This window comes from Athene cunicularia, assembly GCF_003259725.1.
Source record: "Athene cunicularia isolate RWA chromosome Z unlocalized genomic scaffold, athCun1 chrZ_part1, whole genome shotgun sequence".
In the NCBI taxonomy this organism is placed as follows: domain Eukaryota; kingdom Metazoa; phylum Chordata; class Aves; order Strigiformes; family Strigidae; genus Athene; species Athene cunicularia.
Genome location: NW_020799142.1, coordinates 12,672,624 through 12,688,173, shown reverse-complemented (window position 1 = coordinate 12,688,173; position 15,550 = coordinate 12,672,624). Strand labels below are relative to the sequence as shown.

The 15,550-nt window shown below is 37.8% G+C and overlaps 1 protein-coding gene across 8 annotated transcripts in view; it reads left to right on the top strand.

The window, feature by feature from the left end:
* The window catches only part of MAST4 (microtubule associated serine/threonine kinase family member 4), a 315,990-nt gene that overhangs the window by 169,027 nt on the left and 131,413 nt on the right, over positions 1 to 15,550 (top strand). Inside the window, exon 1 of one of the 8 annotated variants that reach the window (XM_026865291.1) lies at positions 8,050 to 8,358. The exons of the other annotated variants lie outside the window; for them this stretch is intronic. Within the exon in view, the coding sequence (XP_026721092.1) occupies positions 8,312 to 8,358 (47 nt within the window). The 5' untranslated portion in view covers positions 8,050 to 8,311. Of the gene's footprint in view, positions 1 to 8,049; positions 8,359 to 15,550 lie in introns of those variants that run through there. 8 annotated transcript variants of the gene reach the window in all.

The following is a 15,550-nucleotide window of genomic DNA, read 5'->3' as shown; positions in this document are numbered from 1 at the left end:
TTTTCCAGAAAGAAAAATTTTGACAGAAGGTGTGCCATTGTATTGGCTGAGCTTTTGATTTTGAATGGAATGTTATTTTTGAGCTTGCACAGGCAGGTGCAAAAATGATGCTGCCTAATAAAGGAAGATGGGAGACTGGTGGAATATGAACACTACATAGACACATTGTATTTGATGGCATGTCTTGCTGTTTTTTTGCTGTAATCTATAACAACAATCCAAATGATATTTAGATGAAAAATAAAGAGATTGTCTCAGTTTTTGGCCAGATACCTTCATTATTTTTACATGTTGTGATGGTTTAGGCCCTGCTGGGACCAGAGACTACGTTGCTGTTGTCCCTCCCCCCACCCTCGAACCAAGTGGGGCACAAACCCCGGGTTAAAATAAGGAGAAATTTAATACAACAGTGTAATAAACAATCTGAAGAGTAGCAATAATAACAACAATAAACAGTAATAACAGCAAACAAGACAAAAGATATACAGAGAAATACTGTAGTGAACACAGCCAGCCCGCAGCACGTGCTTCCCATGACCAAAGCCATGAAGGAAAGCTTCCCACGCTTCCTCAACGAAGCATGGTATGAATGGTATGAGCAGCATGGTATGAATGGTATGAATAGCCCGGCTGGAGATCCCTTCCCCTGCTGGAGAAACTTAACCCTATCCTAGCTGAACGAGGCCATGTCTTCTGCAGGCAGCATCAGTCCCACTTACAATCATCTGCTCCTGCATATGAGGAGGCTATTCTTGCTGCAGGGAAAATTTCGATTGTGTTGAAACTCACTATGGGGGAGTGGGAGTGAGGCAGGCTGTGAAGAGATTTTGCCAGATCTTGGCTGGTGACATTATTGATTCCTTTTTTTTGCAGTGCTGTAGGATCAGTGGTTTTAGTTAAGATGTTTAATGTGACAACCAGTCGCTGGGTTAACTTAGTAGAGGTCTACACAGCAGTTCTGTTATTTTTAGTGGTTAATTATCATTGCTAATAAACATGTTCTTTTGTTCTATTCTTTTGTTTAGTAATAAAACCAATACTATAGAGCTATCAGCAGAATATGCAACTCATTTATAAAAAGTTTAATAAAAACATAATTGAATTTGTTAGAGTGCTTTTTAAAACTATAATGTAAAAACAAATCCTTTGCAGAATAGTAAGAATTAAAGCTCTAAATAGGCTCTGGCAAAGTGTTTTTTTAAGACCACCTGGGCTTTTACTGTGTAATCCTGTGACACAATAAAATGCATTATAGTAATTGCTTACTGGTGTCAGATTTACGTGTATGTCTGTAAATGTCAGTAGACCCATGATACTGAGATTTAATGAATTTAAGGCTGGAAGAGGTCATCTGGTATGTCTGTCATGGGGTACCAAACAGTCATCCCCCTACCCTGTGAGTTTGTAGTGCTATGGGCTGACATACATTGAACACAGATAACAAAGGAACATGCAGGTTCTGTCGAAGTCTAGCTACATCCCTGCAGTGACAAGGATTTTATTTTGGCATGCTATACTGAGTCCTTTGTGCAAATTGAGTTCCTGGGTACAGGCAAATGCAAATACCTTCCATCATCCTAACCCAACTTCTCCTCCCTTCTTCAGGGAAACAAATGGAAAACAACCCCTCTTCTCTTCCTTAACAAATCTGACCAAGATGAAAAATTCCTTGCCATTACAAATTGTGCAATTATTTTGAGTCTGAGCATATAAGTGAGATGTGTCAGATGGAGATCTAAGAAAAAGGATGCCTCTCACTATCTGGTATTGCTTCCTTAGCTGTGGCCTATCTCAGATATTTCTGGAGAAAGTACCTGGTAAATAACAGAACAACCCAGGATAAACTGGCCAGTTACACTTCAATAAGAAGAGTTCTTGACCCTTTCCTGCAGATAGCTGAAGCATGAGATTTGTTTTATATGCATTGCATTGGTCAGTCTGTCAACTCCAGCCAGAGGTAATGAACTGGTAGATTCATATTTCAGTCTTCTTACATGGCTACTTAATAATGTGCCCAGACATGCTGTGTTGGAAAGAATGCAAAAAAAGAGATTGGCCTTGCTTTTTCACCCCATTTCTTTAATGCTATGCTTTCCTTCTCACTGATGCCAAGAAGCAGTGTTGTACTCAACTGCTTCTTCATCATTCCTGCTAAAACTTCTTTAGAAACTACAGTGTTATCAATGAAGGAGCTGTTAGGATCTTGAATGTTCTCAGATTTATAACTTTTATAACTTTGCTTTCCACGTGCTAGGATTTTGCAGTGTCTCAGGTTTGAACATTCAGTCTAATGGTAAAATTACCTACTTGCTCATCTGAGAGAATTTCACAAAGCTAAGTTTTGCATATAGCAGGAAAAGAAGGCAGACAGTTGAACGAACAAGCATGGGTACTAGAAACTGATCTGTTGAGAGAGCTGTTATAGCCTCATGGTGAACTGTTGTTTATTTAACAGTTGATTCTGAGGTCTTAAATTTTCCTATGGGCATGAGAGGTTGCAAATCTATCATGTGCTGGAGACAGTGTTGCTAATATATATATATATATATATATATACACGCACATACGTAGAGATGCCTGTTATATACATATGTATATTTACACATACATTGCTTATGTTACAGGTGCAATACAACACTAAACAGGAAAAACAGTCCCTGAGTAACACTTCTCAGCTACAAATATGTAACTCTCATGCAATGACTTGAATACCTAGTCACTTAGTGTATGCAGCTTTCACAGATGAGTGTTTATAGTAACTGTGATGCAGGTGCATTTTGCTTAGAGATTACTTTATTGGGACTATGATTGCAGTTCAGAACTACTAATCACAAGTGTTTGTCTGATAGACCATCTGGGAGGATGCACACTGGGTAGGTGGTCATGGGGATGGAATTCAGTGTGCTCTTGAAAACTGGGAAATAGAAGTTTCAACTTTTTAAGCATAAGAGAATGGCAATTGACTTACATAGAAAATATGGACAGAAGCATTTGTTTCTGTCATTGTGACTTTTTAAAGCTATTCTTGGGCCTCTCAATCACTTGTAGAATTACAGACTGCAGTACGAAGGCCACAGTGAACAAGGGTAATTCTGTATCTAAGGTGTACTTATTTTTCTCCTCAGGAGGAAGAAGAGACAAGAGACCAAGTAGTAACTGTGAGTGCTAGGATGATAAGGACACCACAAACCACATTGTAAGAGTTTTACAATCCAATAATTGGAAAAATAAGTCAAGATAAAATATAATAAATTATCATTCTGAATTATAATTGTTTAGCCCATGCTAAAATTTAAAATCTGTTAAAAAGTATTAGTAAGTGCAGATATTTTTTATTATCTTCAAAACATGGTATACAGCCAGATCTCATAATGTCCCCATAAGATAGGTAGGTGTTTTCTTTAATTTTCAGGTTGGGAAACCTGACCAACAGAAAATAAAGGACAAATAATAAATGTCTTTGTGCTGGTATTACAGTTTTTGTATTCTTTAGTCTTGTATTCACGGGATTCTGATGACTTTTTAAAGCAAGGCACATTTTTATATTTTTCAAAACAGAATTCCTGTTTGAAAGGTCAAAAATAAATGTTGTACATCTACATAAGCATTGTTAAAAAGACTTTGCTGGAAATGCATAAAGTCTGAACTGGTGTGCTAAACAGATTAAATGATAAAGATAATTTAATCTGAATTTCTGACTGTCAAAGAAGGAAGGTGTCTGTTGTCATTGTTTTTTGAGAATTAATTACTAATTCTTGAGTACTTCTGAAAAAATATTAGCCAAGAATGCATGCAGAACTGGAAGATGCACTGACTTGCTTATTATCTCAGTGTAATTGCTGTTAAATGTTAAAAGACTAATGGAAGCCAGAGACACCTGCACTGTTAATAGTACTATTATGTTACCATAATTTAAGGGAAGAAGCAAGCATGGTCAACAGCTGCAGAAGAAGGGGACCTTGAAAGCATAGAATATTAAACTGCTTAACTGTGGCATAGAAGAAAGTCTTTCATATTTGTGTTTCAAGGAAATAAAACATTCCACTGTACTTTGCTGGTTTTGCTTGGTTTTAACCAGACAATTTGAGATTACTAAACTAGAGAGACCTCAGTAAGGATTTAAATTACTAACTTGAGCCATGCATTCTTACAGTTCCTTTTTTAAATTTGGCATTCATCTCTAGAACTATGTAAGAGTAGACCAGGGTTTACATTTGCAAAGGAATACAATTCTTAGTCTTTCTGTGCTGTTCATGACTTCTTGTTTGAGATTCTTTCCAGATTAGAAATTTTTTTTCTATAGAAATTGTGTCAATATAGGCAAAATTTGTCAGTATTTTCAGGTTAATCTGCATAAAAAGATCACTTTATGTTGCAGATCATCACTGCTGTGGGGATTGGCACGTCCAGGGGTGGGTGAGAAAACAGATGTTCAAGGGAGTTCTTCAGGAAGTTGAAGTTCTGCTTGATCTAACTAGTTTTTCTCAGGGAATACCATTTTTCTTGTTTGGTCATCTTCCTCAGCTATGTATGGCATTACTTACCCTTTGTTTTGTCTGATACTTCTATACCTCAGTGTTACCTCATTATAACTATTCTATACCTCATGTGATGTACAAACCCGAAATAACTGCTGTTTTTTTTTTCTTTGCTTTTTCATTTGTTTTAGTTTTATGTACTAAAACCTCCTGTTATACCTAGTACCAAGAATGGATATTTCTGGTCTCTGCAATATTGCTAGTAGAAGTATTCTTCTGGTGGAACAAAGCTCGTTTTCAGCAGGAAAGAGTAGAATTTCTTCCAGTAGCCATAATACAGTAGAGCCCTGAGGTGAACCATCCAAGCATTTGAGCTTGCAGGTGATGCAGATTTAAATTTAAAATCCCATAAGTGATAAATGAACTTTTTACTTTACCACAGATATTGCAGTATTTGTGGCAATTTAATATTTTATGGTAATAGTGTTGTGTTAAACTAGTGGAATTGTTTTTTTCAGTAAAGTAGCACTCATGACACCTATTTTAGAGATGATGCCAAAGATTAAGAAAATGCCTAGATCACTACCTTTGAGACAATGACCTTACTGTAGCCTTTTCAAGTATAATGAATGTCATTTATCCTAGGAATAAACTACAGTTACTTCAAGTGAATGAATGAGATTTATTTTTTGTGGTACAGTGAGCCTCCATTCTAACTTCCACTTGCTTCCTCAACTCTGTGTTGGTGGGGTGATATTAAACTGTCTGAAATTAGGAGCAAGCAATTGCTTTGATCAAACTGAAGTCAGCTTTCACTTGCAAGGCTTCATTTGATTAAATTGCTGCTATTTTTTGCCCCCAGATATGTGAATCAGTTCCCATTTACTCCTGCAGTAATGGGAATGCAGACTGCTCTAATGGGCAGAATTTGTTCTCCTGCTATGTATTCATGTCCCTTTTTCAGTAAATCTGTAAATTTGGTAAAAATTCTGTCTGGGTAAGGCAAAATACACAGAAGAATTTTCAAAGACAACCTATAGCTCAATCTCAGCTCAGAGTAATTTACCACTAATGTGATGTGAAGTACCTGCATGAATTAGCCCAAGAAATAGGTTGATTTATTCTGTTCTCAAAATAGCCCTTACCTGCAGTTGCTGCTGTGCACAATTGCCAGTCCAACTCATTCTTCTTCAAACAAGACAAGCTAGCAGTGTTGTCCTTCTGCAGGTAGAATGTACCTACTGTCTGATTGTAATGTTTCACACTGAAGCAGTATTTAGTGACAGGCTATTCTTTTACATGTTTTTTGTTGTTACACAGCTTCAGGAACAGTGGGGAAAAAAAACCACCTTGATTATAGACTTGTCTCTTCCATTCACCCCAGTATTAAAGTTGGCCTTATGGGAGTAACATGTAAAATTTGTATTGCGCCTGTGATGGAAATACACCTTTCTCCTTACGGCTAGTCCATTTGTTGGTTTGTGTTCAGAAATAACTGTCGTACAGTCCTGATTCAGTGGAGCTGGCTGTCCTCCTAGGGTATTTATGCTCTCCTACTCTCTGTGCCTTCAGTAAAAATTTAACAGTTTTATACAACAAAAATTAAGTACTTTGTTATGTGTGCACATATACATACATAGATAACAGGATGATGTACCTAACTAAAGGTTAGTATGCACAAAGTTAAGTCCTTTGAACATTATATAAGGCTTACAAAAATGTGTACACGTGTGGTGTGCACAGTTTACCTGTCAAAATTTTCTGTCTCTATCAGAAACAGGACTTTTCAGCAACTGAAGAGGTCTTACATACAAAAGAGATATCAGAGGAATTTTAAGGGAACAGAGCTTGGTTTGAGAGATGTTGAGCAATGTGAATAGGTAGCTGCCTGTTCTTGGTAGCAAGGGGAGTGCCAGGGACTTGTGACTCTAGGTGTACCTTACACTCTGCTTCTGTCTCATTAAATTTCTATTCTTCAATGTTTGTTTCCAAACTCAATTTGATAAAAACTGTAGGCATGGACAGCTTCACCTGATAATTTCAGTGTTGGACCTGTTTGAGTCTTAGTTGATTCTTGTTCTGTTTTTTTCAAGTTTGAGAGTATCGTCAAAAAATTGGTTGTTTTGCTGTGTTCTGAGTAGAATTTGAAGAACGTGTTTTGAAAGTGCCAATTAGACTTGGGCATCTTGATCTGTGTGCCCTTGCAAATCTGCGAATTCACCCGTCGCAGCTTGTGGACTTGAACCGAACCCCTTAGATCTAGTTGTTTTTCTTTTGGGACATAGGAGAATTTAGAACTTCCTTAGAAAGATGTTTGCCTTAGTAATGCTTGCTGGGACCTTAGCTTAGTAATGAGATGTCTGTTATGCTTTAGAAATTCAAATGTATAATTCTAGGCATCCTTCAGTTTTGTTCTCAGGTATCTGTAAATGAAGGCTGTAGGTAATACATAACTTAAATGTAAAATACTTTCCAAGATAAATATGTAGGAGAGACTTTAATGATTATTTTCTACTGTGTGGTTGAAAGAGCAGTCTAGTTCAGCAAGCCCAGTTCAGAAGTTACCTTAACCAGGAGATTTCCTTCTGTCTCTGAAACCCATGGTTCTGTACCTGTGACCTCACTCATTTCTTACAAAAATGAGCCAGGAACGCAAAAACCAGCAGCTTCACTTGGTGTCCTGTACTTTGACTAAAGTTGTGCAGGGCCAGAGCTCTGGCAAAAAATAAAATCATGGGGTTAACATTATCATACTGTGCAAGATGTACAAATTAGGAATTGCACAGGAAAACTATGCAGGTAAGATAAAATATTCTAGCTCTTAAATAACTGTAAATAAGTACTTGCACAGTGCCTTTGCTTCTCATAGTGTTTTATAGAGCATTAAAAAAATGCTGATCCTCATGGAACTATTCACAATATTTATTTATTTATTAAAAGGATAACCTCAGACTAAGAGAGGGTACATAAAAAAAGGAATATAATTGAATTAAACCCAGCATCCTACACAGTGTCACTCGTCTAAAACTGACTCTATAAACTGTTGTATACTGGTTTAGTTTTATGTAAAGTTACATTTAAACCTGAAATTGATACACTTTTCTGCAATTTCTACGTCCGGCTCTCACCCTTAATAAAAATCTAGATTCTTTCCCTTTAAAATTCAAGTGCAATCATGAACGGAATGAAAACTTCTCCTTTTGTATTAACCTCAGTGTTTCAAGAACATATTTATTTTTCAAATACCCTGGCAATTAATTTTCTCTGTTAAAGGAGAAGAGCTAGTTTTTCATTCAGTGGTTTGCTGTTCTATTACCGCAGAGACTGCCTGTCTATTTACCAAGGAAAGGGATAATGTGACTTAAACAAGATGGCTAAATCCTATTCGGCAGGATCAGAGGGTGTGGTGAATGTTTGACATTTGCCGAGAGAAACTGTCTTCAGCATAAAGGCTTTTTTTGCTCTGTGGGCTGGCACAGCGAGGGGAGACCTCTCCTTCCTCCGAGGTGCAACGTGTGTGTGCGTGTGTGTGTCGGGGCGGCAGTAGCCGCTGCAGAATGCCTGGGATGAATTACTTGACGTGCACAACTGAAGGCGCCGTTTGCTTCACGAAATCGGCGCAGCGTGCGCCGCTGCTAACCTGAGAGAGGCAGCTGGCAGCTCCTCCTGACAGCTAGAGGTGGAAGGACCCAAACTTGCGGTCCTCCCCCCGCCCCCAAGAGATCGTTAGTCCATTCCTTTATAGTGGTTCATTTTGGCTCTCTGTCACCACCAGAATGCTGCCAGTGAACGTGTTTCATGGTTACAATAGAGTGTGGTAACACATAACAGCAATGAAAGCCCAGCGGGAAAGGCTACAAATTCCAGGGCTGACCTTGGAGTAAGTATTGTCTGTCTTTAATATTTTAACGGTTTCTGCATGATGCCGGCTTTCGTGCAACCAGGAGCTGTTTAACATACGTTTGTGCTGACAGTCTGGGAGCACTGCAGCTCCAGGTTAAAGGAACACGTTTTAAATGCATTGCAGTTGGTTTCAGAAAATGTGTGAGCCCGGAGCCAAGATATTGCAGCACATTTGGAAAGAAAGCATTTCTGCATATTTAAAGTTACTGAATCTCAGTGCATGGAGCATCCTGTTAGCTTGTAGGGGAAGAATCTGTCAGTAGGCCATGGTGTCTGTCTTTCTCTCTAGCTCTCTGGTACTGTTTATCCCAGTGCTGCCTTTTAGAAAGGCTTCTGTCTCTGCTGAATATTAGAGAGCACATTATAGAAATGCTGTTCATGAAAATCCTTCGGGAAGAGCTGTATTTTACATACGTAACTACACTAATGAACTGTATTGACATTCTGGAGGATTCCTGATAGTCTCTGCAGTAAGTATGTTTACCTAATTTAGTATTATGTTTACATGGTACTCACTTAAAACTGATTAACTCATTTGTGTGCTTTCAGCTATTTAGAGAGTAACTACATGAAAATACATATTTTTTATGTATGGTGATAGTAAGTATAGTCTTTTATTAATAAATGCTAGCATATGTTTCCCTAAGATTTGTTAGTCAAAGCCGAATACTTATTTCCATACATACATACCTACAGTCTGCACTGACATGTCAAGCATGTAAGTATGCATGTTATAGTCACCATGAGAACTTGCTAATTTTATCTAGATAAATAGATATCGTTACGTCAGATCCTTTAGTATTCCCTGGGACTTCCCCATTCTTGCTGGAGAAAAATCCCCTGAATGCTGCAGATGCCTGCAGTAAAGTTATTTAGCTATGAAAGGTATTATCTCAGACGTCTGCCATGTTTTAAAAAGAGGGCGATAAGTAAGTGTGAAGCATAGCAAATAATTTATTCTAATAATCACATGAAGGTGACAGAGCACTTTATTCCAAACAACAAGCATAGATCTTTTATCAGCTTTCCCAGAACTACGTCTGTGAAATGTCAGAGAGAAATTCTGCATTTCAATCTGGCATCTTCTGCTGAGAGCAGTGTGTGTTAGCTGTGAGCACACTAAGCTCTAGATATTTTTCTGAAAAAATAGCAATGCTAATTTCTCAGGAGTTTTGGAGGAGGGGTCTTATCAGGAAGCTCTTTAACATGGTTTCCATGAATAATTGGTAATTATACTCCTTTTGAGATGTGGCAATTTAAATATTTTTAAATTAATCTTCACTGAATTATGTAATCATCATATGAGAATACATCACTAACTGCAAAGGACAAAAGATGATTCATGTTACTGTTTTTTCAACATATGTATGTGTTTTTGTAATATGAGGTAATCATCATTTACTGCTTCCTCCTTTTTTATTATAACCTGACATAATTGCACTTGATTTGCCATATTTTGACAATACTTAATACTGATAAAATTAATAATTACATTTTAAAGCTAGCATTGGTCATTGTTTCTGCTAAAATGTTATCTGGCTATATTTAATTTTTTCATACATTAGACTTTCTCTTACCAGCACACTTGCTACTTTCTAAACTTAATTTACTTGTAGGGAAAATAAAGTATCATATTTTGGTTGCTCGCACTTAATGATTCCCATAGAGTCGTTATCTCATGATTTGTCAGAGTTAAGTCAATGCAGACTTAAGTCATGTCTCCCAAATTCTTATTTTTAGTCATCTATAAAAGCATGTATCTGTGGGGAAAAAAACCCAACTTATTCCTCGAAACATTCTTTGCATACTAATCCTCATGAATTTTTTTTTCAATAAAGCTTAAATGACGGGACTAAAATTATGTTGTCTCTCTGAGAAATTAGTACAGTTTGTCTGTTTTAAATTCATTACTTGCACAAAGCTCTTTCAATGAATATTAAGGATCCAAAATGGAGCATTCCAAATTTAGTAAATATAAGAATTAAGGCTGCCTGTCAGCCTCGTGCATATGCACTGTGATAATTTGTTTTAACAGGTTTTTGCATGTAATTTTTAGGTCTTAAAAAAGCAAAGCTGAAAAGCAAGTTCTGTAGAATAACTGGATTGACACTCCAGTGTCATCACTTGGTGGGAATTTATAGATCCATAGTACAAGCACATCTGATATTGAATGGGCTGAGAGTCTGCTCCATGGCTGAGACTGATGTGTAACAGTCATGAAAATGAGGAATAATATGAGTAACTACTAGCAGGTCCAGGACTTCCACCTGCTGTGTGTGTGCCACCCACTATAGGGAAGGAGGTGTGCTTTGCCACTGGGTGTCACTAGGATTTGTTCACAGCAAAGCAATTTAGGAATTTCATTCAGGATTCTGAAGTTAATAGATTCTTCACATTCAGTGCCAGATGTGCTTTTTTCTCCTCTCTTTTTCACTACTCTGGCTATAGTAGGTTCCTTGCCCCAAGTCGTTACTCCATAGCAGTCCCTATGCTGTCTCCCTGCTGCTCCCGTGCCTTTTAGCCAGCTGGTGACAGTTCTCTGTCTCCCTCCACCTGGATTCTCTTTTGATCAGAGTCAGCTCCCCCCTCCCCTGCTTCTGATCCTGATGCAGGTTGGTTGCTGTCTGCATCGTCTGCCTTCATCTTTTACCTTGCTGTGTAGTCCCAGGAGCAGCAGTGTGAGCACTGAGTTTCCCCACCTATAGTCAGTGAGAGCCACACCGAAAGACAAAAGGAGGATGCACAAACAAACAAACGAGGACAAACTGCCATCTCTGCTGCAGCAGGCCTGCAGTAGAGAGTAAAAGACAGTACAGATAGAATTTAGAAGCACAAAAAAACTTTTTACAAGTCTGCACTGATCATATGCAAAGAGCTTTCCAGTTGCATGCTGCCAGGTCAGTGCAGTGCAACAGTGCTCCAGTGAAACAGCAGAAATCTGAGGCTGTTAATCCACACCTTTATCTGCAGGCCTGCACAGGCTGACTGATGTGAGCCTGGGTTCGGTTTAGCCGTTTTCGGAGTGATGTATTGAGCTGCTGGCTCTTAATGGCGTTTACTAGCTCAGACACACTGTTGTGCTAGCATACCTAATCTGCAGCTGAAATCAAGCTAGCTCATATGCAGTTTGCTGGGCTGTGTTGGCAGTATGCTCTTCTGTGCACCTGGTTCAGGGATTATGCAGGCACAGCCAACAGCCAGAGGAATTTGACCTAATTCAGTAGGTTTGTCAGAAAGTAACAGCAGACCCATGCTTGACACAGAGTGCACCTCCGTGCCAAACTTTGTGTCCTCTCCAAGGCATCTCAAGAGGGAAAGGTTGCAAGGTTTTCAAAAAAAAGTAATTCCCAGTCTGTTTTAGAAGCAGTAGCCCTATTCCTGCTGAAATGTTTAGAAAAAATGGAACAGGTATGCACCTTGAAAGTTTTTGATGGGAATGTTTAAAATCTGGCAAAGTGTCATGCAATTGAAAGCCAGTGTTTAGAGTTGGATCTAGCTGTGCTTAGTGTATTGGCCATCAGTGTCTCCACTGCCGCAGGACAGGAGTGCTCAATTTGGCTGGCTGCAAGGGACTGGTATGTATGATAGCAGAACAAATCTTTATGAAGGTGATCTGAAGAAACTTCCCCTTAAGCATCTGCCTTTGCTCAGTCTGCACAGAAGGCAGAGCTGTGTGCTTTTCGGGCAGGTAACTAGCGAATTGCAACAAGAGGCATGCTATTAAACATGTTTAGAAAAAACAAAATCAAAACATTAGTATATTTTAAAAGAGCATCTGTGAAATCTCTCAGTGGCCTACTGTTTTCTTGAGAGACCTTTTGAATGAAGACACACTTGAGGCAACTTCTTGAAGGCACTTTTGTAACCAAATGCTCAAGTGTGGTTTCTTTGGATGAATTGTTTATGTCCATATTTGATTTTAATACCTTTGATATTTGTGAGAGAACATTTTATAGTGAAATCGATGGAAATTGATGCTAAGGGCACTTTTAAGTTTGTAAGTGCATAAATTTTAGTGTCTCAAATTAGAAATCTTTACTCTGATTTTCTTATTGCTGATGAAAACTTATCCAAAATTTCAGTTTTCCATTTGTTTTTAATGAATCTGATTTGCATATCCAAAATTTTAAAAAACACCTAAAGGCTTTTTAAAAGGAAAAGATGTCCCAGTTGCATATCCTGTTTCATACAGAATGCTTAGAAGCCTGAAACAAGATACTGGGTTTTTCCCCTCTCTGTGGACTTTGTACACAAATATTGTTCCCAGAGGGAGTCTAACATAGTCAAGTATATTCACCATCACCAGATTTTGTTATTGTTTTTATTTAAATGAATTTCATCTGAAGTCAAAAACTGTGTGGCTACTGTCAATCACTGAATTCATGAGGACAGTAAGGTTTTGGTTCTAACCAGAACTCCTTTCATAACTCCTACTCTAAAACATGCAACTCTTGCTAAACCTTCTGTTCACTAGAGATGACATTATTTTAACTTGCAGTCTCACCCCAAGGAGCCTGAGCCCAACCCCAACAAGCCCCTGCAGTCCATGCAGTCCTCTGTTCGCTTTTCATTTTTGGAGGTAAGCGAATAAACTTCCATTGTTGATGGCTTTCTTCTGCATTCAAACCCTGACAATCAAAACATATTGCAAAAGGAACATTGAAGAAAAATAAATATGTCTCTGCAATCCAAAATATGTTTTACTTGACAGGCTGTTGTTCTGAAGTTAAGTATTTTATGGAAAAAAATCAGGGTTATCCATATTTTGTGACCTAGTATAGAGATTCAAGATATTGATGCATAATGCTGTGCTGCTCTGATTATTTGCTTAGGAACATACCTGGTATTGAAATTTTGTAGTTTGCTTTCTGTGGTTGTACCTCAGACTGTATTCTATTATATCAAAACTTTAAGATGAGTTCAGAAATAAGGGTGATTAATGAAATGCATGGTTATTTTTGCTTACTTGAGAGATAATAGTATGCTTAGTGATGTTAGATGGGAGGAGAGTATCCAAAGTGTACATCCATTTGGAAGAACATAGTCATGTATAGTACCTTGGTAGGACTGTTCTTCAGGACTAGGAGGATTTTAAGACTTATTTCTAATACAGTAATGTTTTAGATAACCTTTAAACAGCCACATATAACATCCTTCTCACTCTCTTCTTTCTCCAACTTCCAAGTTCATTCAGAAGAGTAATATTTTTTTTGTACTTACCAGAAAGGGAGTTATAATGCAAGAAAATCGTTAACTGGTTAAAAAATGCTGTACATCACTGCTGTTATGGTAAGATTGTCATAATAAATAATAATTGAAGGATGTTTCTGACACAGAGGAACATTTTTTGCCTTTATTTTCTTCTTAATGCAGAAAATTAAATTGCAAACTAGAGATCTCAGACATGAGTTACTGAAGTTCTGCATAGTTTTTACTAACGAGTTATCAATGCCTCATGGATTAAAAAAAAATTTGATCAAAGGTCTCACTTGATACTGTGAGGATGAGGGACTCTTGGAGAGTTACCACATTTTAAAATGACATCATAAATTACATTTGTGCCTATTTGGTACCACCTCTTAAATGTGGCATGGCAGAGGAGAGAGTTGCTTGGACGTGTTAATCTGCTTCAGCATACTTTAAGGTAAAATAAACTGATACTTAAGAGTCCTTCTATCAGGCTTCATGTAACCCTGAAAAATGAAGTGATAACTTTGCAACTTGCTATGTGTTTCTGAAGAAATACTGTAATTTTTTATATATGCTGCTTTGTTGGGGAAGATAAAAGAATCCCTCATTTGGGCATTTTGCACAAATGCACAGTGCAGTAGGATTTAAATAAAAGTACTTTTTTTTTTTTCCTTAGTAAAAACACTTTTGTAATGTTTGTTTAATGAATTATAAGCAAAATCAGTCTATTCTGTGGAGTTTATCTTGTTGATAGGGAATGCTGGTAAAAATTAGCATTTTTCTAATTGGGTTTTTATTTCATACAGCCAGAACAAATCCTTTACCTTTATGGGGGAGTGCCTTTTTTCAAAACAGCACTTTTGTGGAATCAAAAAGCTATGTACAAAGTTTTTAATTTGCATAACCTGATGAACACATCTCCAGATGCGTGAGTGTCCTGCAATGCAAACTGTGCTGTGGACACAGTCCTCAGTGTTTTTATGGTCTTTGGAACTAGGACCCTCAAGGCTTTAGTTTCCAATGGGGAGCAGAGGCTCCCAAGTTTGAGCTTTCCGTCCTGTGATGGAGGGTGCTGGGAGCAGAAATTTTTGATGCTTTTTGAAGAAACAGTGAAAATTATTGATATTGCTTAATGTAAAGTCTCCTCCCCAGATTTTGCTGAAAAGTGGCAAAATTTCTAATTATTTTTCTTGGATTGTTTTGTCCTGAAATGTATTTAAAGCTCTGCTAGAATGGTTGATTTTTCCCCTGGAATGGAAATCCTAAGAATTCGATTCATTCTGAATCTTTGCATTGTATGTAGCTATATCTATAGAGGACTGCTGGCATATTGAACATCAAATGTTTTAGTTGTTAGTTACTGTTCAAGCTTGACCTAGGTTAACAGGAAAGAACATATGTGTTGTTTTTTAGGGTATATAAGTAATTAGCATTTCCTTTTCCATTAGCTTAGCATACTCCCATATGTGGGAGAAAAGGAATTCAGCGCAAATACTTTTGCTCATATTGAGAAGTGTTAGCAGCATAGGAGCCTTACCAGAGTGAATGGATAAGATTTTCCTGCAGTATCATCTCTCTCTAACATGCTGGCTCATCTCCCTCAAGGCCTTTGGCTTGCATAGCTGCTTCTTAGGTGGTTGTTTCTGTTGAAGTTCTGCTTGCAGCAGTTGTTGCATACAATGGTAGTCTAAAGGGAACCTTTTACCAACTAGATGATGAAGATCTTTGAAAATAAGCAGTACCATTCTGTGAACAGGAATATCTGTGGTAGCAGAGCCTATTGGTATAGCATGAAGCTGTCTATATTTTGCTGACATTTAGAGAGGTTGGGGGATGAAGAGGTTTTTCAGATTGCATGCAGCTAGGCACATATTTCCCACCAAGTTTGTACCTGCTGTTTAAGTCATCTGAAAACTTCCAACTTCCATGGAGGGTAAAAGTATGTACTATTTTAGTACTAATTAATATAAGCAGCAGAT